The following is a 20,901-nucleotide window of genomic DNA, read 5'->3' on the forward strand; positions in this document are numbered from 1 at the left end:
TCAGGGATTGTGAATGCCACACTATCGTTCCCATTTATGGGGGCCTCTACAGTCCCCTTGGACCCCTGTCCCCCCATTCTCACCCACCCACATGGTGCCACCAGTTCCAGGCCACAATGACACCCACGAGCAGGAGCAGGAACAAAAGGGCCCCACTGACCCCTGCAGCCACTGCAAGAAACAGAGGGGGACACAGCAGGGTCACCCATGACCCCAGGGGTCCTGCACTCCCCGGTGACCCTGTGGGACCCCACCTGTGTCCCTGTGTGTCCCTGTGTCCTGCGGTGTCACGTCAAGGGCACCGGGGGTGATGGTGGCATTGGCCACGGGCACTGCGGGGACAGAGACAGGGCTGAGGGCACAGGGAGGGGCTGGCAGCCGGTGTGGGGGGACAGGGATGGGGCATGGGTGTGATGGGGGATGTCAGGGATGGGGTCATAACACAGAAGGGTGTGGGCACAAGGGGAATAATAGAAGGAGCAAGGAAATTTTTGTTTGGGGACTTGGAGATGCCCAATCAGGGGACCCGAGGTGTCTGTGGGGCTCCCTGTGCCCATCCCGCACTCCCTGTGCACCATGACATGGAGCCAGGTGCTGCTTTTCCCTACGCCCCCCCCCTCAGGGCGCAGCTGGCAGCTGTAATTCCCCGAGTGGGAGACCCCCAGGGCGGGCACCAGCAGCTGTGGGGACCCCTGCGGGTCTCCCACCATCTTCCCATCCCGGTAGAACACGTGCAGGAGGGGGGCTCGGGACCGCAGGGGACTGGGGGTGCTGAGGCAGCTGAGAGTCAGGGGGGACCCCAGGGTGGGCTGGGGGGACCCTCCAGCACTGGCACCAAGAAGAGCTCTGGGAAGGAGAGGGGAGAGGGAATTTTGGCCCCGAGTCCCTGGGGAGGGGCTCTGGGGGTGTCGGGGTGGGGACTTGGTGGTGCTCACCATGCACTGTCACTGTCACTGGTGGTGACTCCCTCCACCCCCAGGATCCCACCTTGCCCCTGCAGCTGTAGTGGCCACTGTGGCTCAGCTGCAGAGGGGACAGGGACAGCTCAGTGACATCGGGGAACTCCCCCAGTTCCTTCCCCTCACAGTAGAAGGACACCGAGGTGACCATGCTGTTCCGCCAGCCCCGGCAGCGCAGTGTCACCGTGTCCCCCTCCAGCAGCACCCGCGCCGGCACCTGCAGCACCAGATCATCTGGGGGACAGAGGGGATTCATCACATCACAGGGATGTCAAGGGTCCCGCTGACATCGGGACCCTCACTGAGTCACACCCAGTGCACCAGAGGTCATCAATTCCACAAACAGGGTCCTCTCGCTCGGGGATGCTCTGGGCTGTCCCCAGAGCAGGGGATGGGCTCTGGTCACACAGGAGGTGACCCATGGAGCGGAGCCCACCCAGACCCTTTGGGGTGCCTGTGGGTGCCAGGCTGGGGACAGCCAAGCCCCCCTCACCTTCTGAGACAATCACAGGGGGGCTGAGCCCAGTGCCGGGTCTGTCACACCGGTAAATGCCTTTCGTGGTGACACTGATATTGGTGCGTCCCTGCTGCTCCCAGTGCTGCCCATTTCTGTACCAGGTGGTGCCACCGGCAGTCCCCGAGCCCTGGCAGGTCAGTGTCACCCAGTCCCATGGAACCGCCAGCCTCCAGGGGGGCTCCACCAGGAGCTGGGTGGTCTGGGCACCTGTGGGTGACAGGGGACACCAGCCTGCCAGGGCCAGTGTGGGGCTGGGGACTGTAGGGTGGGGCCATGGCATCCCCCGAGGACTCACCAGCGAGGCCGAGGGTCTGGGCTGGAAGGGAGAAGGGACAGGGCTGGGTGGGGGTGGCACTGTAGTGACAGAGGCACATGGGGCAGGGGTGGTGGGGGCTTTCCCTGAAAAAGGTCTCAGTGGGGGCACTGTTGTGGCACAGAGGTCTCACGGACAGGGACACAGCAGCCAACCCATGCTCAGGCATGGGGACCCTGTGCTGGCAAAGGTCATCCCTGCCAGCCCCATAGCCACATTCCCATGACCCTGTGCCCATGGTCCCACTCCGGTGGCACCTGTCCCCATGGCTCAAGCACATGGTGCTTGTCCCCTTGTTCCTGTCCCTGCATCCCTGTGTCCCTGTTCCCCTGTCTCTGTACCCACAGCTGCCCAAGTCCCAAGTTTCCTTCTGTAGCATCCTTGTCCCAACAACTCCATCCTCCTGTCCATGTCCCCACATCCCAGTTCCCCTTTCTGTGTCCTGTGTTCCTGTCCCCATGGCCACCCCACAGATCTGGTCACACTGGGCTCCATGTCCTGCTGGCCTTGAGGACGCCAGGGGACCCCGCAGCTCCCCTGTGCCCCCTCCCCTCCCCATCCCTGGGGTGTCAGGCTCGTGCCCAGGGCACTCACCCCACAGGAGCAGCGCCACCTTCCCGGCCATCCCGGTGTCCCCAGCCATGTGCACTGGCTGTCACTCGCTGCTGTGGCCACCGCTCCCCTGGCTGGCGGCTCGTTGGATGAAGGGGAAGGAAGCGAGGTCACATCCGTCCCCATGTGTAGGTGGCCCTTGGTGGGGGCTGGGTGGCCACAAGCTGGGCACAGGCTGTGGGCAGGGTGGGGACAGCCTGGGGACGTGGTGGGGGATGCTGTTGCCAGGAGTGGGGGGCTCAGGGGATGTGGGGAACCAAGGATGCGTGTCCAGCAGAATGGGGGTCCAGGGGAATTGGGGTCTCCATGCCTGGGGGCATTCAGGGATGGGGGTGCTGTGGGAACATGGTCCCCAGGGATTTGGGGTCATAGCATGTGGGTGCCAGGGCTGGGGGTGCAGGGGGAAAAAGGGGACCCTCGGGAATAGGGGTTCTGGGGAAGAAGCAGCCCATGGGATGGGATCAAGGCAATGGTGGTGCTGGGCAATGTCAGTCCTGGGATGGGGGTCCCCAGGGAGGAGAGACCAAGGCAATGGGGGTCCCATGGTTGGGTTCCCAGGGGAATGGGGGTGCCAGGGATGGGCAGTGGCTGGGTGGGCACGGGGGTCACAGCTCCTTCCTGGGGTGCCTCAGATTTTGGGGTGACTCAGAGCCCAGCACAGCCCCCACCCTGGGGCACCCCATGGCTCTCCTGGGAGGTTCTGTGTCTCTGCCCCACTCACCCCTGGGCTTTTTCCTGTCTCCCCACATTTCCTGGCTGAACCATCCCAGGGAACAGCTGGGACAATCCCAGGATGGGAAAAAAAAGGTTGGGGGGTGCAGGCAGTGGTTTCAGGGCTGTGGGGGATGGGGCTCCCTGTCTGTGACCCCCCCAACTCTTTCTCTTTCCTGCAGCAGTTTGTGCTGAGGCAAGGACATGAATTCTGTCCAGGGGGCACATCCAGAGGGGTCCAGCCTTTAGGGAAAAGGGCAGCTCTGCTGTGCTGACACCCGGGTCTTGTCCCAGGCTCTTGTCCCTGGGAGCTCCTCCTCGTTCTGGGGGTGCCACATCCTTGGGGATTCCTTTCCCAGAGGTGGCACATCCTGGGGTCCTCTGTCCTGGGTGGGCCTTGAGCATTCCCGCTGTCCCCAGTGGGGCCCTGTGACCTCTGGGGTGCCCAAATTAAGGAGGCATCTTTTATGACCTTGCCCTGATGATGGTAAATCCCAGGATCAAGCTGGTTGAATTCCCTGGTGCCCAATTGCTTTGGACAATTTTGGGGTCATATTTTGGTCTCAGATTTTGAGATGACTCAGAGCCCAGCACAGACCCCACCCTGGGGCACCCCAAGCTTGTCCTGGGAGGCTCTGGGTCTCTGCCCCACAAATCCCTGGGCTTTTTCCTGTCACCCAAATTTCCTGTCTTAGCAATCGCAGGAAACACTTGATGCCCAATTGACTGTGACAAAATTATACATCCATAGAAAAAAGGCATAAATCTTTTCCTATACCATTATTTTCCCAATAAAAAACAAACTCCTCAAAAATCAAAGTGACAAGGTATAAAATGCTCTGGTTTATAGAATCCTTTTAATCATTGCTTTCCCAACAAGAGAAAATCAAAACACAATAAAAACAGAAATAAGTGGAAATAAAACCACAATAAAACCACAAACAAATCACAGTGAAATGAGACTTTTTGGTTCCCTTTAGGAGCCCCCTGCTGCATCCCACAGCAGCGTTTGCTTGTGGATAACACGGAGTGTGGAATCTCCCTGAGTGTCCAACAGCTCCATGGGATTGTTCCCTGCCTGCTGGGCAGCAACCCAGCCCCTAAGGAAGCCTTTTCTTGGGCCATATTTAGGAACTCTCCCCATTTTGCTCATTCCCACCCTGAAACTTGATTGACTTCCCCTGGAGGAAGGGGAGAAGCTCTGTCCATGCTTGGGACAGTGCACAGGAATCTGTGGAAATGCCCCTGTGTGCCTCAGGGTCTGATTCCCTGGTAAATCCACTCCAGCCTGCCCTGAATTCCCCTGCCTGGGCACTCCCTGCTCCTGCTGGGACACCCCTGTTCCCCAGCCCCTGGTGTGCAGCCCCTGCTCAATATTTCCACACTTTTCCCTCTTATTTGGCAGCAAGAGCCCAACCCAAATATTAATTCCATGATGTTCCAGAAGTCTGTAGGTTTTCTTCAAGAAGGAGTGTTCCAGTCAGTTTGTTGAGCAGATTGTTATTGTCTTTACAGTAGTTTTGTGGTTTTCGCAGGCCCTTGGGCAAGGGACAAAATGATCAATTGCTGCATTTCCGGACTGGTTCCCCCACAGCTGCCCCGCAGTGGGGGTTTCCAGCCAGCCCTGCTCTGAAAACCATCAAAGGTCCTCACAGAACCACTGCTTGGGCTTCCTTTGGCTTTGTGCTTCTTGCAGAGCTGAGCAAACCACAGGCAGGGCCTTCTCCCTCATAGAATTCTCACCTCTGCAGCAGCTCTAAAGCTGCCAGAATCAAAGCCAAGGGGGCAGGGGGGACCCTCAGGGCCTGGCTGCCACCTGGGGCTGGGCAGAGCAGGGCTGGGCAATGGCCATCCCTGTGCAGTGGGGCTGGGCCATGGCTGGGCACCACCCTTGCATTGACAGGGGTCCCCAGGATGTGCCACCCCTGGGACAGGCACCCGGCCAGGAATGTGCAGGGACATTTCCGGAACTGCCACCCCTGGGACAGGACCCCCCATGCCAGGATGTGTCACCCCCTGGGACAGGATCCCCCCAGGACAGGAGCCTCTGGATGTGCCCCCCAAGGACAAACCCCCCCCCCCCCTTTCCCATCTGACTCTCAGTACAAACGGCCTCTTCCTTCTTGTCCAGGAAAAAGAAAGTGAAAGTGTTGAGGGGGCACAGCCCAACACCTCCATCCCCCACAGCCTCCCCACCCTTCCCTGCACCCCCTGCTCCCCATTTCCCCCTCCCCTGGCTCCCCCCAACCCATTCCCTGCTCAGGTGCTCCCCGGGATTGTTGAGGTAGGAACAGGTGCAGAGGGGACGTGGCACAAAAGAGAGGAAAATAAGGAAAGAAAAGCAATAAAAACACAAAAAAGTCAAGGACAGTGGAGGGCACAGAGGCCGAGCTACCCAGGACCCCCATGTGATGCCTGCACAGGAAACAAGCATCCCAGGGGGGCTTTGCTTGCTCTGGGTCACACCAAAATCTGAGGCACCCAGGAAAGGTGCTGAGACTCCTGAGCCCATCCAGCAACTGCTCATCCCTGGCACCCCCATTCCTCCTGGAATCTAAACGTGGGATCCCCATTCCTTATGTCTCCTCATCTCTGGGACCCTCATCCCAGTACTGACATTACCCACGATCTCCATGGCCGAGCACCCCATTCCCAAGGAACCCTCTCCTGTTCATTCAATGCCCTGAAATCCCCCTTCCCCCATGACCTTGGTTCTCTCAGGAACGCCATTCCCACGGGACCCCCATTCCCCCAGCATCCCCATGCCATGACCCCAAATCCCTGGAGCCCACGCTCACCTGGGACTCCCATCCCTGAGTCCCCCCAGCCCTGGACACCCCCAGACCCATGACTCCTCCTCCTCAAGGAACCACATTCCCCTGGACATCCATCCCTGGCTCCCTAAACCCACCTAGAGCCTCACTCCTGCGAACCACATCTCCCACCTTGTCCCACCCACCCTCATCCCCATTCTGTGCCGAGCTTGTGGCCACCCTGCCCCCACCAAGGGCCACCTACGCATGGGGACGGACGTGACCTCGCTTCCTTCCCCTTCATCCAAAGAGCCGCCAGCCAGGGGAGCGGTGGCCACAGCAGCGAGTGACAGCCAGGGCACATGGCTGGGGACACCGGGATGGCCGGGAAGGTGGCGCTGCTCCTGTGGGGTGAGTGCCCTGGGCACGGGCCTGACACCCCAGGGATGGGGAGGGGGCACAGGGGGGCTGTGGGGTCCCCTGAGGTCCCCAATGCCAGCAGCACCAGTCCATGTTACCCACAGTAGACCTTGTTGGGACTGCGACTGATGTAGGGTGGCTTTGGGGACAAGAACAGGTGGCAGGAATTTGGGGATGGGGATGTGGGCACAGGAATGTGGGGACTGGCACCTTTGGGCTCAGGTAGCTCTGGGGATGGGGACAAGGGAACTGGGATGCAGGGACAGAAGGGAACAAGAACGGTGAGGATGTGGCCATGGGGATGGGATCATGGGGATGGGATCATGGGGATGGGATCATTAGCTGTGTCCGTGGTGTCCTCGATCCCAGTGCCCAGGGTGTCCACAGTGTCCCCATGTTCCGCCTCAGCCCAGGGTGGCCTCGGTGTCCCTGTTCCCAAGTTGTCTGTGCCACAGGGATGTGGTGCATGGGTGGCTGTCTGACACAGACATGTCCCCCTGCCTCTCCAAATCTTTTTGAGACCACCCACACACACTTTCCCACAAGAAATGCTGTCCCAACAGGGACAGTTTTTGGGGACAGCCACCACACCCTGTGCCCCAGTGTGCCTCCTTCCCTGCAGTGCCACCCTCACCCAGCCCTGTCCCTTCTCCCTTCCAGCCCAGACCCTCGGCCTCGCTGGTGAGTCCTCAGGGGATGCCATGGCCCCACCCCGCTGTCCCCAGCCCCACACTGGCCCTGGCAGGCTGGTGTCCCCTGTCACCCACAGGTGCCCAGACCACCCAGCTCCTGGTGGAGCCCCCCTGGATGCCGGCGGTGCTGTGGGACCGGGTGACACTGACCTGCCAGGGCTTGGGGGCCACCAGTGCCACCACCTGGTACAAGGATGGGCAGCGCTGGGGGCAGCAGGGACGTGACCACCTCAGTGTCACCATGAGTGGCACCTACACGTGTGACAGACCTGGCACCGGGCGCAGCCCCCCCATGACTGTCTTAGATGGTGAGAGGGGATCTTTAATGATCAGGGTGGCCCCTGAGAGGTCAGGGTGGGCTCCACTCCATGGGTGGCCTCACACCCCTCATGTGGCGAGAGCCTGTGCCCTGCACACAGGGACATCCCAGTGCAGCCCAGTGCACTCCAGAGCACCCAGATGTCCCTGGTGCTATGGGCACCCACCTCAGAATGGTCTCATCAGTAAAATGTGACCTTCCTGTCCCACAGACCCACTGGTGCTGCAGGTGCCAGCACGGGCCCTGCTGGAGGGGGACACAGTGACACTGCGCTGCCGGGGCCGGCAGAAAAACCATCTCAGCAGGGTGCGATTTTACCGGGAGGAGAAGGATCTCGGGGGGTCCCTCAGGGGAACCGAGCTGTCCCTGTCCCCCCTGCAGCTGCACCACAGCGGCCGCTACAGCTGTGCAGGCTTGGTGGGGTCCTGGCAGTCCCGGTCAGCAGCAGTGACAGTGACAGTGCACGGTGAGCACCCCCATGGCTGGAACTCCAATATCTTGACAACCCCAAAGCCACTTCCCAGGAGATTCAGAGCCACAGTCCTCACCTCCCCTCTCCTTCCCAGAGCTGTTCTCGGTGCCGGTGCTGGAGGGTCCCCCCACACCCACCGAGGGGTCCCCTCTGACTCTCAGCTGCCTCAGCACCCCCAGCCCCCTGCGGCCCCGAGCCCCCCTCCTGCACGTGTTCTACCGGGACGGGCAGGTGGTGGGGGGCCCGCAGGGGTCCCCGCAGCTGCTGGTGCCCGCCCTGGGGGTCGCCCACTCGGGGAATTATGGCTGTGAGGTGCACTCCCAGGGTGGGGCCGTGCAGAAGAGCAGCGCCCGGCTCCGCGTCACGGTGCGCAGTGAGTGGGGGGATGGGCACGGGGAGCCCCCACAGCCTCCTTGGGTCCCCCACACTGCCTGGCATCGCCCAGCCCTCCCTGATGCCTGCTCTGGGGTACCCAACCTTTCCCGGATCCCTCCCTGGCTCCCACCATCCTTTCTTGTCTCCCTCACCAGGTCCCCCAGCCCCTACATGGGTACCCCCATCCTTCCCTGGCACTGTTTCCGTGTCCTGCCATTGCTGCCCCGGGTCCCTCCCCAGGTCCCCCCATTCCTGGCTCGTGTTTCCCTCCATCCCATATTGGGTCCCCTCACCCCTCCCTGGGTCCCATCACCCCTCTCTGAGGTCTCCACACATTCCCCAGGTCACACCATCCCCTCCCTGAGTCCCCGTACCTGCCCTGGTGTTGCCCATCTCCCTCTCCAGGTGTTCACTCCCTGACCCCCCCAGCATCCCTCAGGGTTCCTTTTGAAGCACTGCCCCCCCCCCCCCCCCCCCCGCTCCATCTCTGCGCCTGCTCTCCCTCACTGGAGTTCCCCTGCCCCTCTCTGAACCCCCTGGGTCCCTCACTGTCCCCTGGTGTCCCCCTCTCCTGCAGGGTCCGGCCCTCGGGGGTGTCCCTGTCAGCGCAGCCTCCCTGGGGACAGGTGGCACTTGGGGACAGCCTGGTGCTGAACTGCTCAGTGACCATGGGAACAGGTCCCCTGTCCTTCTCCTGGCACCAAGAGGGCTCAGGGGCACTGCCTGGCACCGGCCCCTGCCTGGAGCTGTGCCACATTGGGGACAATGACAGTGGCCAGTACCAGTGCCGGGTCAGTGACGGGGACAGCGTGGCCAAGAGTGATCCCCTGAATGTCACTGTCCTGGGTGAGCGGGACCCTTGAACTGGGGATGAGCCCACCCACAGCACTCCCCTCCCACCTTGCCACGTGCCAGCCCTGTCTGTGTCCCCACAGTGCCTGTGGCCAATGCCACCATCATCCCCAGTCCCCCATCACACCAGGTGCATGCAGGTGACAACGTAACCCTGCACTGCTCGGTGCAGGTAGGCTCAGCCCCTGTCACCTTCACCTGGCTGCACAACGGGCAGGAGGTGGCCCAGGGTCCCCTCCTGGAGCTCAGTGACGTTGAAGTGGGAGATTCAGGCACCTACAAGTGCGTGGCCACCAACCAGCTGGGACAGGACGGGCACCGCGTGTTCCAGGCTCTCAGCCCAGAGCTGGCCCTGGAGGTGACACCTGGCTCACCCTGGGTCACAGGTGGGGTCACACAGGTGGGGTCACCAGGGAGTGCAGGACCCCTGGGGTGATGGGTGACCCTGATGTGTCCCCCTCTGTTTCTTGCAGTGGCTGCAGGGGTTGGTGGGGTCCTTTCCTTCCTGGTCCTCCTCATGGCTGTCAATGTGACCTGGCGCTGCTGGCACCGTGTGGGTGGGTGACAATGGGTGGTTGGGGGACCTAGCGAGCTGTAGAGGCCCACAGAATTGGGGAACCATAGAGAACAACCCACATACCGCCAATTGTGACTTTGGCTGAGGGTCCTGTAGGGTTTGGGGAGGTGCTGGAGGGTCCTGCAGGGATGCTGGGGGTTCTTCAGGGGCCCTGGGGGTGTTTGGGGGTCTCTGTCCCTGCTGGGCTTTGGGTTCTTGAGGGTGATTTGTTTGGGGCCACAGGGAGATGCATGAATTCCGATGGGCTTCAGGGATGCTTGGGGGTCCTAAGGGGAATTGAGGGTCCCGTGGGGGTACAGGATTCCTAAGGTGGTTCAGGGCCCTGGGACCGCACAGTGACTCCTCCTCTCTTTCCCCTGCAGCCACCAGAAAGAACCAGGAAAGGTGAGTGGGGGGCTCAAACCACACTCTCCTCTTTTACCACAACCCCCAAGATCTCCCATTCCCCCCCCCACATCCCCTTTATTCCCTCAGGGCCCCCCCAGATCCCCCGGCCCCCCCAGAGGAGGGGGAGGTGCTGTACACCCACGTCGTGGTCACCAAGAGGGCAGGGGGTGAGTACAGGGGGGACACACGCAGAGGGACACGTCACCCACCAGTGTCACCCCACCCAGATCCCACAGCCCGTGTCTCTCGCAGCGTCCCCCTGTGCCACCACCCTCCAGGATCCCCAGGTGACCTACGCGGAGCTGCGGGGACCCCAGGGGCGACCGCGGGAACCCGGTGACATCTACGGGAATGTGCTGTGACACTGGGGGGAACTGGGGGCACTGGGGGTCCCCACCAATGGGCACCCACTCGTGTCTGTGCTGCCACTAAAAACTGCCCCTCCTGCTCCCCGTGGGGGCACAAACATCCCAAAGGGCTGAGAGAAGAACAATTTCCTGAAACAGCAACGAGAGAGAATAAAACCAACAGCAACAGGAACAAGGTGCAGAGTCTATATGGGCAAAAAATGAATGATTTCCTTGGAAAGCCACCAAAAAGGAACAAACCTCAGACATTTCCCCCAGAAGGTTTCCTCCACCAGAGGAACCTGGCAGGGCCCTGGACATTCCTTGCTCTGATGGCCAAAGCAGCCTTCAAAAGACTCTGGATTCTCTTGTCCCCTGTCCCAAACCCTCCTCTGCTGTGTTCCTCACAGAAGAATGTCACAAAAGCCCTGTGGGGTTCCCGGAGCCTCCTCCTTTGCCAGGGCAGTCGGGATCAGGCCATGGCACAGGGTGGGGTGTCAGAGACAGGAGAAGTTTGATGTCAGGAGACATTTTGGAACACCTCCATGTGGCAGGGGTGGGTCAGGCCTGGCATTTGGTGAGACAGGGCCCCATCTGTCTATCAGTCTGTCAGCCATGGCGCACTGGGACAGTGTGACGCTCTGCCAAAGCCAGCTCCGGAGTGGCCGGGTGACCAGAAGTGCCACATGGGAAGAGGGCCCTTGGTGGCCTAACTGGTTTAAAGGGCAGAGCATAAGGTAGCCAAGTCACTGACTGTGTCTCCTCTTGGGCTGTCTTTCCCATCCAGGCTGGAACCCAAGAATTGACATCTCATTTAAATGAGAAATATCTACCAAGGAAATTGGGAATGTTTCTGGAATGGAAAGAAGACCCATCTCTAAAACATTTTTTAGTTTCAAAAATGATGGGGCTTCCAGGCAAAAGTGTTGGAAAAGGAATAACAGCTGTTTCCTAGGAAATTTATAAACCAGAAGAGAACAAAAAACACAAACGCAGAACTTTCCCTCCCGCTCAGCGCTGTTGGTTTTTGTGGCAGTTATAACCGCAGCCAGCAGGGGGCGCTGCAGGGAGCACTCCCGGCCAGCAGGGGGCGCCCCGCTCCAGCTCCATCCCCTCAGGGGCCATGGCGGCCTCGGCCGGGAGGGAGGAGGGGAAATCGCTCCTTTTGCAAACTCACGGCCACCAATCGGTCCCGGCACCACCAGCGGCAGCGGGCAGAAGCCGCCAAGGCAGCAGGTTGGATCCCAGTGCCCACTGGCAGCGTAGCAGTGTCCCGGGGCCAGGCACACGCCCTGCACAACACCCGCGACCGCTCTCCATGATCCCGAATGGGAGGAAGGCAGAGCCTGACCCCAGGCAGGTCTCGGGTCCACAGCAGCCCCTCTGGTGGCTTTACACCACAATTCCTGCAAACCCTCAGCGTTTCACTCAGATGAGGAGGGCAGGGATGGAGCAGCTTTGGGGACACCTGGAATCCAGAGAGGGCCACTCCCCATAGCCCCACCACGGCCGCAGGGCCGACCCCCTGCTCGATATTTTCACATATTTACGTCTTATCTGGAAGCCAAACCAGAACCCAAATGTTCTTCCCATGATATTAGAAAGGGCTTCAGGCTTGACACAGGTAGGAGGATGGCCCCGGGCAGGTTGTTGAGCAGATTGTTGTGGGATTTGCAGAGTTTTTGGGGCTCTCTCAGAACTTGCTGCAAGGGACAAAATGATCAATTGCTGCATTTCCAGACTAGCTCCCCCACAGTCGCCCCTCTAGGCGGGGGTTTCCAGCCAGCCCTGCTCTGAAAACCATCAAAGGCCCTCACAGAGCCACTGCTTGGGCTCTCTTTGTGTTTTGTGCTTCTTGCAGGGCTGAGCAAACCACAGGCAGGGCCTTTTCCACTCACAGAATTCTCACCTCTGCAGCAGCTCTAAGGCTGCCAGAATCAAAGCCAAGGGGGCAGGGGGGACCCTCAGGTGCTGGCTGCCACCTGGAGCTGGGCAGAGCAGGGCTGGGCAATGGCCATCCCTGTGCAGTGGGGCTGGGCCATGGCTGGGCCCCACCCTTGGATGGCCACTGGCTTCAAGGAGCAGGAGTTTGGGAGCTCCTTCCAGCCCAGGGGCTCCATTCCCCAGCTGCTCTTGCTGGCTCAGATCCTCCAGGGGACGAGCAAGAATGGAAAAGTCTGGACCCCTCCGGAGCTGCCGTCCCCCAGGACAGGAGCCCCTTTTCCAGCATGTGTCCCCCCTGAGACAGGATCCCCCCAGGACAGGAGCCCCCTGGATGTGCCCCCCCAGGACAGAACCTGCCCCTCTTCCCCCCGCTCTCCCCTGTGTCAAACGTGTCAAACGGCCTCTTCCTTCTTCTGAGGGAGAGAGAAACTGAAAATGTTGGGGGTGTAAAAGCTGGGCACCCCCATCCCCCACAGCCTCCCCAGCCCTCCCTGCAGACCCCTCACCCCTGCTTCCCCCACCCTGGGCTTCCCCCTGCCCATTCCCTGCTCAGGGCCTCCACAGGATCATCAAGGCACGAAATTGAGGGTTGTGAAATTGAGGGGGAAAATTATGGAAATGGAAATAAAGAGGGGAAGACTCCCTGAGGTCTATGGGGACACAGACCCAGACCTTCTTTGAATCTACCTGGGGTGATGCTCCCAAACCACAAGCACCCTGAGGGGACTTTGCTGGAGCCAGCCAGGGAAGGAGCTTTGACCCAGGGGCTCACAAGGCCACTGCCCATTCCTGGCACCCTCAGTCCCCTTGAAATCAAATCATGGGAGCACCATTCCTTATGTCCCACCTTGCCTGGGACCCCCATCCCAGTAACGCCATTCCCCAGGATCTCCATGGCCCAGGACCCCATTCCCAAGGTACCCTCTCCTGTTCATTCCATCCCCTGAAACCCTCCTTCCCTCAGGACCTTGATTCTCCCAGGACCCCCATTCCCACAGGGACCCCCATTCCCTCAGCATCCCCATCCCATGACCCCAAATCCCTGGAGCCCACGTTCCCCTGGGACTCCCATCCCTGAGTCCCCTCCCATCCCTGGGACCCCCCAATTCTCCTGGACACCCTTACCTGGGTCCCCAAACCCACCAAATCCCCCACTCGTGGGAAGCCCATGTCCCATCATGTCCACCCAGCCTTGTCCCCATCCTGTTCCCAACCTGCCCACAGCCTGTCCCCACAGCCACATCCCCATGATCCTGTGCTTGTGGCCACCCAGCCCCCACCAGGGGCCACCAACACGTGAGGACAAGACCTGACCTCGCTTCCTTCCCCTTCATCCAAAGAGACACCACCCAGGGGACAGCCACCCCTGGCAGCGAGTGACAGCCAGTGCACATGGCTGGGGACACCGGGATGGCCGGGAAGGTGGCGCTGCTCCTGTGGGGTGAGTGCCCCAGGCATGGGCCTGACACCCCAGGGATAGGGAGGGGAGGGGGCACAGGAGGGCTGCGGGGTCCCCAGAGGTCCCCAAGGCCATCAGAACCAGTGCATGAGGTGACTGGGGTCAGGAGGTGGCTTTGGGGACAAAGGGAAGGGGGACAGGAATATGGGGACAATAACAGGGGGTCAGGGATTTGGGGAGGCAACATGGGGCAGGTGGGGGTGACCTGTGCCAGCATGGGGTGGCTGTGACATCCCCAGTTCAGGGGTGCCCACAGTGTCCCCATGTCCTGCCTGAGCAAGGGGTGGCCGCAGTGTCCCTGTCCCCAAGGGGTCCATGTCACACAAGGACACTTTGGGCACATCCCCCACACCCCATGCCCCTCTGCCTCTGTCCCCACGGTGCCACCCCCACCCAGCCCTGTCCCTTCTCCCTTCCAGCCCAGACCCTTGGCCTTGCTGGTGAGTCCTCAGGGGATGCCATGGCCCCACCCCACTGTCCCCAGCCCCTCACTGGCCCTGGCAGGCTGGTGTCCCCTGTCACCCACAGGTGCCCAGACCACCCAGCTCCTGGTGGAGCCCCCCTGGAGGCCGGCGGTGCTGTGGGACCGGGTGACACTGACCTGCCAGGGCTCGGGGACCGCTGGTGCCACCACCTGGTACAAGGACGGGCAGCGCTGGGGGCAGGAGGGACGTGACCACCTGAGTGTCACTGAGAGTTGGCACCTACACATGTGACAGACCTGGCACAGGGCACAGCCCTACGGTGACAGTCTTACATGGTGAGGGGGGTTAGGATGTCCCCAGCCTGGCTCCTATGGGGACCCCAAGGGCTCTGGGTGGGCTCCGCTCCATGGGTCACCTCCTGGTGTGACCAGAGCCCTGGGGACATCCCAGAGCATCCCTGTGCAAGGAGACTTCTCTCTCACAATGGGCGGCTCCTGGTGCCTCCTGGTGCCATCATGACCCTCCTGATGGCCCTGGTGTGACAGGTCCCCTCTGTCCCTCAGGCTGGCTGGTGCTGCAGGTGCCAGCACGGGCGCTGCTGGAGGGGGACACGGTGACACTGCGCTGCCGGAGCTGGCAGAACAAACCACTCACGGATGTGTACTTCTACCACGATGGGAAGAAACTGGAGGGGCTCCATGATGGGACTGAGCTCTCCCTGTCCCCCCTGCGGTTGCACCACAGCGGCCGCTACCTCTGTGGGGGCCGGGTGGTGGCAGAGTGGAGAGAGTCAGAGCAGGTGACAGTGACAGTGCACAGTGAGTGCAGGGATGGGGAAAGGGAAGCCCAACATCCCCACCACTGGGGTTTCCCCAGCACTGCCTGAATCCTTCATCCCTCCCTTTACTCCTCCCTGGGTCACCCTAAATTTCCCAAGTCCCTCTTGGTTTCCCCCAGTACTGCCCAGTTCCCCCTGCAGATCCCTCATCCCTCTCTTTGTCCTCCTCAGCCCTCCCTGGATTCCCCACCCCTTCCAAGGTCCCTTCTCCACCCTCTGGTCTCTGTGCCTTCCCTGGGTCCTCCCATCTCTAAACCCCAAATCATTCCCTGAGGCTCCTCAGTCTCTCGTCTGGTTCCCCATCCCTGCCAGGGTCTCTCCCCCTTTCCACGGGGTCTCGCCATTGTCCCCAGGTCCCAACGTGCCTCCCAGGGTCCCCTTCTGCTCACTGGGATCCTCTCTGCTCCCCTCCAATCCCCCTCTTTCCCCTCCCGTATTTCCTACCTCCCCTGGGTCCCCAATCCCTCCTGTGTCCCCCCATAGGGGTCCCGCTCTCGGGGGTGTCCCTGTCAGCGCAGCCCCCTGGGGGACAGGTGGCACTCGGGGACAGCCTGGTGCTGAGCTGCGCAGGGGCCGTGGGGACAGGTCCCTTGTCCTTCTCCTGGCACGAGCAGGACTCATGGGCACCTCTGGGCTCCTGCCCCTGCCTGGAGCTGCACCATGTTGGGGACAATGACAGTGGCCAGTACCGGTGCCGGGTCAGTGATGGGGACAGAGAGGCTGAGAGTGACCCCATGAATGTCACCGTCCTGGGTGAGCAGGACCCTTGGGCTGGAGGTGACCCCACCCACGGCACCCCCATCCCACCTTTCTTTGTGCCAGCCCTGTCTCTGTCCCCACAGTGCCCGTGGCCAATGCCGCCATCACCCCTGGTCCCCTGTCACACCAGGTGCGTGCAGGTGACAACGTGACCCTGCACTGCTCGGTGCAGGTGGGCTCAGCCCCTGTCACCTTCACCTGGCTGCACAACAGGCAGGAGGTGGCCCAGGGTCCCCTCCTGGAGCTCAGGGACTTCGATGTGGGACATTCGGGCACCTACCAGTGCGTGGCCACCAACCAGCTGGGACAGGACGGGCACCGCATGTTCCAGGCACTCAGCCCTGAGCTGGCCCTGGGAGTGACACCCTGGGTCACAGGTGGGGTCACACGGGGTCACCAGGGTTTTCAGGACGCCCGGAGTTCCAGGTGACCCCAATGTGTCCCCTCTGTCCCCAGCAGTGGCTGTGAATGTCGGCAGGACCCTCCTGTTCCTGCTCCTGCTCGTGGCTGTCATCGGGGGCTGTCACTGGTGGCACCACCAGGGTGGGTGACAATGGGGGGGATGGGGGTCCTGGAGTGAGGGGAAGCCCCGGAGTGGTGGCAGAGATTGGCAGCACCCAGGGCCCCTGAGCTGGGGGACACTGAGCCCACAGTGACCTCGGCTGGGGGTCCTGGGGGATGTGGGGGCAATTTGGAGGGTCTTGGTTGGGCTCCAGGTTCATTGCTGGGTGGGCTTTGTGGCACATTGGGGTGGCACTGCAAGCTCCTGAAGGATTTGGGGAGCTCCTGGATGTCTGTGCAGGGATGTTGGGGGATCTTTCTGGTGTCCTGGGGGAGTTTTGGGGTGCTCCTCCCTGCCAGGCTTGGGGTTCTGGGGGCTCAGAGGATTGCGGACACCGGGGGGGTTGGGGGCCCTGTGGTGGTGCAGAAGTTCCAGAGGATTCAGGGGTGCTCAGAGTGTCTGGGGAGAATCAGGGATCTGGTGGGAATCAGGGCTGCAGTGGGTATTTGGGGGTCCTGTGGGTGGTTGGAGCTACAAGGTCCCAGGAAGGTTCAGGGGTCCCGGTGTCCCCTCAGTCACCCCCTCCCCTTTCCCTTGCAGAACCCAGGAAGCTCCAGGACAGGTGAGTCGGGGCTTGGGCTGGGACTCCCCTTTTCCCTTCCCCAGACTACTGAGACCCCCCCTTATCCCGACAGGACCCCCCGTGGAGGAGGGGGCTGTGCTCAACACCCACATCATGGGCACCGAGTGGGCAGTGGGAGAATTCGGGGGGGACAGGGACACGTCACCCACAGGTGTCACCCCCCCCTCACCCAGGTCCCCACAACCGGAGTCACTCTCATAGCCCCCACGGGTGTCCCCCAGCCCTGCCCCACCTTGGGTTCCACAAGTGACCAATGCGGAGCTGTCGGGACCCCACAAGGGACAGTGGGACCCCTGTGACTACGAGAGCGTGCTGTGACACTGGGGACACTGGGGGCACTGGGGGCACTGGGGGTCCCTGCCCCAGGGCACTCCCCGTGTGTTCCCCCCCTGGATCCTGTGCTCCCATACTCAGGGGTTGCCCACAAGTGGGGGGCTCCCATGTGGGGCTGCCCAGAGCTCCTCGTTCCAGTGCTCCCAGTGCTCCCAGTACCCCCAGGGGCTCCCCATTCCCTCCCCCAGTGCCAGGGGGCACAGCACCCCTATCCCTCTTATTGGACCCAAAATGCAGCTTTGTGATTAAACTGGGAGAAATGGTTTTTGTTTGTTCAGCTCTGCCTGGCCAGCTCAGGAATGAGGAGGGTCCCGGTCAGGTTGTTGAGCAGATCCTTGTGGGATTTGCAGGATTTTTGGGGCTCCCTCAGTCCGTTGGGGACAGGAACAAAATGATCAATCGGAGCATTTCCGAACTGGTTCCCTCACCCCTGCCCCACAGCGGGGAAGGAGCTGCCGCTCCCTGTTTGTCCCCTCTTGGTGACACCGACCAAGGTCTCGGGCACCTGTGGCGGTGCCGCCCCGTTACCTCGGGCACCGATCCGGCAGCTGCCGAGCCCCTCGGGCCCACCCCAGCTCAGCCCATCCCCGCCCGGTGCCCAAAGCCCGCACCCGGCGCTCCCCGAGCAGCGTCTGAGCCCCGGAGCTGCTGCGGAGCCCCGGCCGGGGGCACCGGGAGGGCGGAGGGGACCGGGGACCCCGGGGAGGAGCCCCCGGCGCTGCGGGAGCGGAGTCCCGGCCTCGGGTCACTGTCGCCGGTCGCGGCTGCCATCGCACTGCGGGAGCCAGGACTGTCCCGGGCTGCGGGGACCGACGGTGTCACTGTGTCCCGAGGGGGGATTTTGAGGTCTCACCCCGTCCTTTCCGGGACCCCCCGATCCCCCATCCCCCCGCGCCTCCGGGGCTGTTGGGGACGTTGGGGACAGCGCCGCTCACGCCGGGGGCCGTTGGGGACATCTCGCGACAGCCGCTGCCGCTGCCCACGGCCGGGCCTGGCGACAATCGCGACATCCGCATCCCCCAATGGCGACACGCGACAGCCGCCCCTGCCTGGGATCCGCCTCCCTCCATGCCGGGGACATCCCGGGGTCCCGGGTCCCCCAAAACCCTCCTGGGGACACCTCGGGCCCCCCTGACCCCCCCGGTCCCTCCCGGGCTCGGCGGAGGCTCCGCAGAAGCTCCGGGGCTCGGAGCCCGCCCGGGGAGCGCCGGGTGCGGGGTCGGGCACCGAGGGGGCACCGGGAGGGGAACCGGGCAGGGCTGGGGAGGGGGGATCTGGGCACCGGAGGGATTTTGGGAGGATCTGGGGAGATTTTAGGGTGATTTGGGGGATATGGAGGGCATTTGGAGGTGATTTGGGATTATTTTGGGGGCCATTTGGGGGATTAGGAGGGGTTTTGGGGTGATTTTAAGGGATTTTGGGGGTGATTCAGAGGTGATTTTTGGGAAGTCTGGTGATATTTGGGGTGATTTTGGGCAGATTTTGGAGAGTTTGGGGTGATTTGGGGGATTTAGAGGATATTTGGATATTTTGTGCAGAATTTGGAGGATGTTGGGGTGATTTGGAGGATTTTGGGGCAATTTGGGTTGTAGGGATTTTGAGGAGTTTGGGGGTGATTTTGGGTTGATTTTGGTGGATTTTCAGGGGATTTTTATGGTATTTTGGAGGCGATTTTTACGGGATATTTTCGTGGGATTTTGGGAGAATTTGGAGGGGATTTTGGGGTCTCACCCCATCCTTTCCCACAGCCCGAGGGCTGCTCCAGCCCCATCGTGCTGCTCCATGATGTCACCAATGTCACCACCGCCCTCAGAGCGCTGCGCTCGCTCTGGGACAAACCCAAAAGTATCCGAGTCATCACCAGGACCTGATCCAGGAGCTCATGTGAGGCTCCCAAAATCCAACATTTTTCCCCCAACATCTGCTATTTCCCCCCTCCCCTGCCAAAATCTGGGATTTTTTGCCCCAAAATTTGTGATTCTTTCACTGAAAATTCAGGATATTTTGCCCCAAAATTTAGGATTTTTTTGCCCAAAATTCAGGATTTTTTCATTGAAAAGTCAGGGGTTTTTTCCTCCAAAATTCAGGATATTAAAAAAAAAAACCATATTTTTTTGGCTGAAAATCTGGTGGTTTTCCCCCCCAAAATCTGGGATATTTTTCCCCTGTCACTGATCCCGGTCCGTGTCCCCCAGAACTCCCAGGGATCGACCCCTGGCCTCGCTCATCATTGGCACCGATGAATTCCAGCGGATCCAGGAGGAGGCTCAGCCTCCGCGGCAGCTCACGGATCGGCTGCGGATCCTCAAATCCCACCAGGACGCGGCTTTTGAGGGCATCTCCTGATTCCCTGAGCCCCAATTTCCCAATCCCAAATTTTCTGATCCTCGTTTTCCTGATCCCAAATTTCCCAATCCCACTTTTCCCGATCCTGATTTTCCCGAACCCGCTATTCCTGGTCCCGAATTTCCTGAGCCCGATTTTCCCTATCCCAAATTTCCCAATCTCGATCTTCCCAATCCCAAATTTTCTGATCCTGCTTTTCCCGACCCCACTTTCCCTGATTGCACTTTTCTGATCCCAACTTTCTCCCAGTCCCGATTTTCCCAATCCCACTTTTCCCGATCCTGATTTTCCCGATCCCGTTATTCCTGGTCCCGAATTTCCTGAGCCCGATTTTCCCTATCCCAAATTTCCCAATCTCGATCTTCCCAATCCCAAATTTTCTGATCCTGCTTTTCCCGACCCCACTTTCCCTGATTGCACTTTTCTGATCCCAACTTTCTCCCAGTCCCGATTTTCCCAATCCCACTTTTCCTGATCCTGATTTTCTGGATCCCGTTGTTCCTGATCCTGATTTTACCGATCCAGGGAATGCCCCGGGATGTCCCTGGGAATGTTGCCAGGAATGGCACTGGGAATGTCCCCAGGAATGCCTTGGGATGTTCCAGCGATGTCCCCAAAATGTCTGCGGGCTGTCCCGGGGACATCCCTGGGAATGACTCCCAGGAAGACACCGGGAATGCCCTGGGCTGTCCCTGCGATGTCCCCGGGCTGTATTAACATTGTTTGTGATTCTCTTTATGGTACAGGAATCATTGAGAGAATTCAGCACTCATTCCTGAAGGAAGTCTCTAACAAAGTTCTTTTTCTGTTATTACCTTCTCTGTACAACTTTTCACTTCCCAGGTCTCAGCAATACAACCTTCTGCACTTTGGATCACACACCCCTCTGCCTGGACCTGCACTGGAAGGTGATGTGAAGGCGGATGGCCTCGCCATGACAGTCACTATACCGCAAAAGTTAGGGCAGGCCAAACTTTCTCATGATTTCTACCATCAAAATGCCCGAGCACTGGGAAAACAATTCCATCTGACTTTGCCACAAGCACGGGATGTAGCGAATCCTTGCTCACAGTGTCAGCAGACTCTTTCTTTGCCACAAATGTTAGGTACAAACTCACAAGGGTTGAAACCTAATGACATCTGGCAAACAGATGTAACACACTTCTCGAGCTTTGGGACTTTTAATATGTCCATGCTCCTCCTGAGACCTTTTCTGGATTCATAGTAGCGACAGTACACAAGGGTGAGAAATCCATGGGAATTTGATGGGAGTTTCCCATGCCATGGGAATTTGATAGAAATTTGGGAATGTAACTGAAGGATTCTAAATGCCTGGAATGCTTTCA

At 60.4% G+C, this 20,901-nt stretch overlaps 2 protein-coding genes across 2 annotated transcripts in view; both read left to right on the forward strand.

Annotated features, from left to right (window-relative positions):
• The first annotated feature begins 1,508 nt into the window (after window positions 1-1,508).
• Window positions 1,509-10,321, forward strand: LOC129046967 (Fc receptor-like protein 2). The gene is made up of 11 exons (XM_054517596.1): window positions 1,509-1,535; window positions 6,176-6,257; window positions 6,946-6,966; window positions 7,055-7,285; window positions 7,508-7,762; window positions 7,863-8,145; window positions 8,721-8,989; window positions 9,079-9,381; window positions 9,469-9,556; window positions 10,047-10,126; window positions 10,212-10,321. Exons 1-11 carry the CDS (start codon window positions 1,509-1,511, stop codon window positions 10,319-10,321), a joined length of 1,749 nt encoding a protein of 582 aa, XP_054373571.1.
• Window positions 10,322-10,921: 600 nt separating this feature from the next.
• Window positions 10,922-20,901, forward strand: part of LOC118695922 (Fc receptor-like protein 2) — a 77,868-nt gene continuing 67,888 nt past the window's right edge. The window contains 8 exon segments of the mRNA XM_054517597.1: window positions 10,922-10,975; window positions 13,591-13,672; window positions 14,129-14,149; window positions 14,238-14,407; window positions 14,409-14,469; window positions 14,698-14,952; window positions 15,456-15,725; window positions 15,815-16,101. Coding sequence (XP_054373572.1) covers window positions 10,922-10,975; window positions 13,591-13,672; window positions 14,129-14,149; window positions 14,238-14,407; window positions 14,409-14,469; window positions 14,698-14,952; window positions 15,456-15,725; window positions 15,815-16,101 — 1,200 coding nt within the window.

The sequence above is a fragment of the Molothrus ater genome, chromosome 29 (genome assembly GCF_012460135.2).
Source record: "Molothrus ater isolate BHLD 08-10-18 breed brown headed cowbird chromosome 29, BPBGC_Mater_1.1, whole genome shotgun sequence".
NCBI lineage: Eukaryota > Metazoa > Chordata > Aves > Passeriformes > Icteridae > Molothrus > Molothrus ater.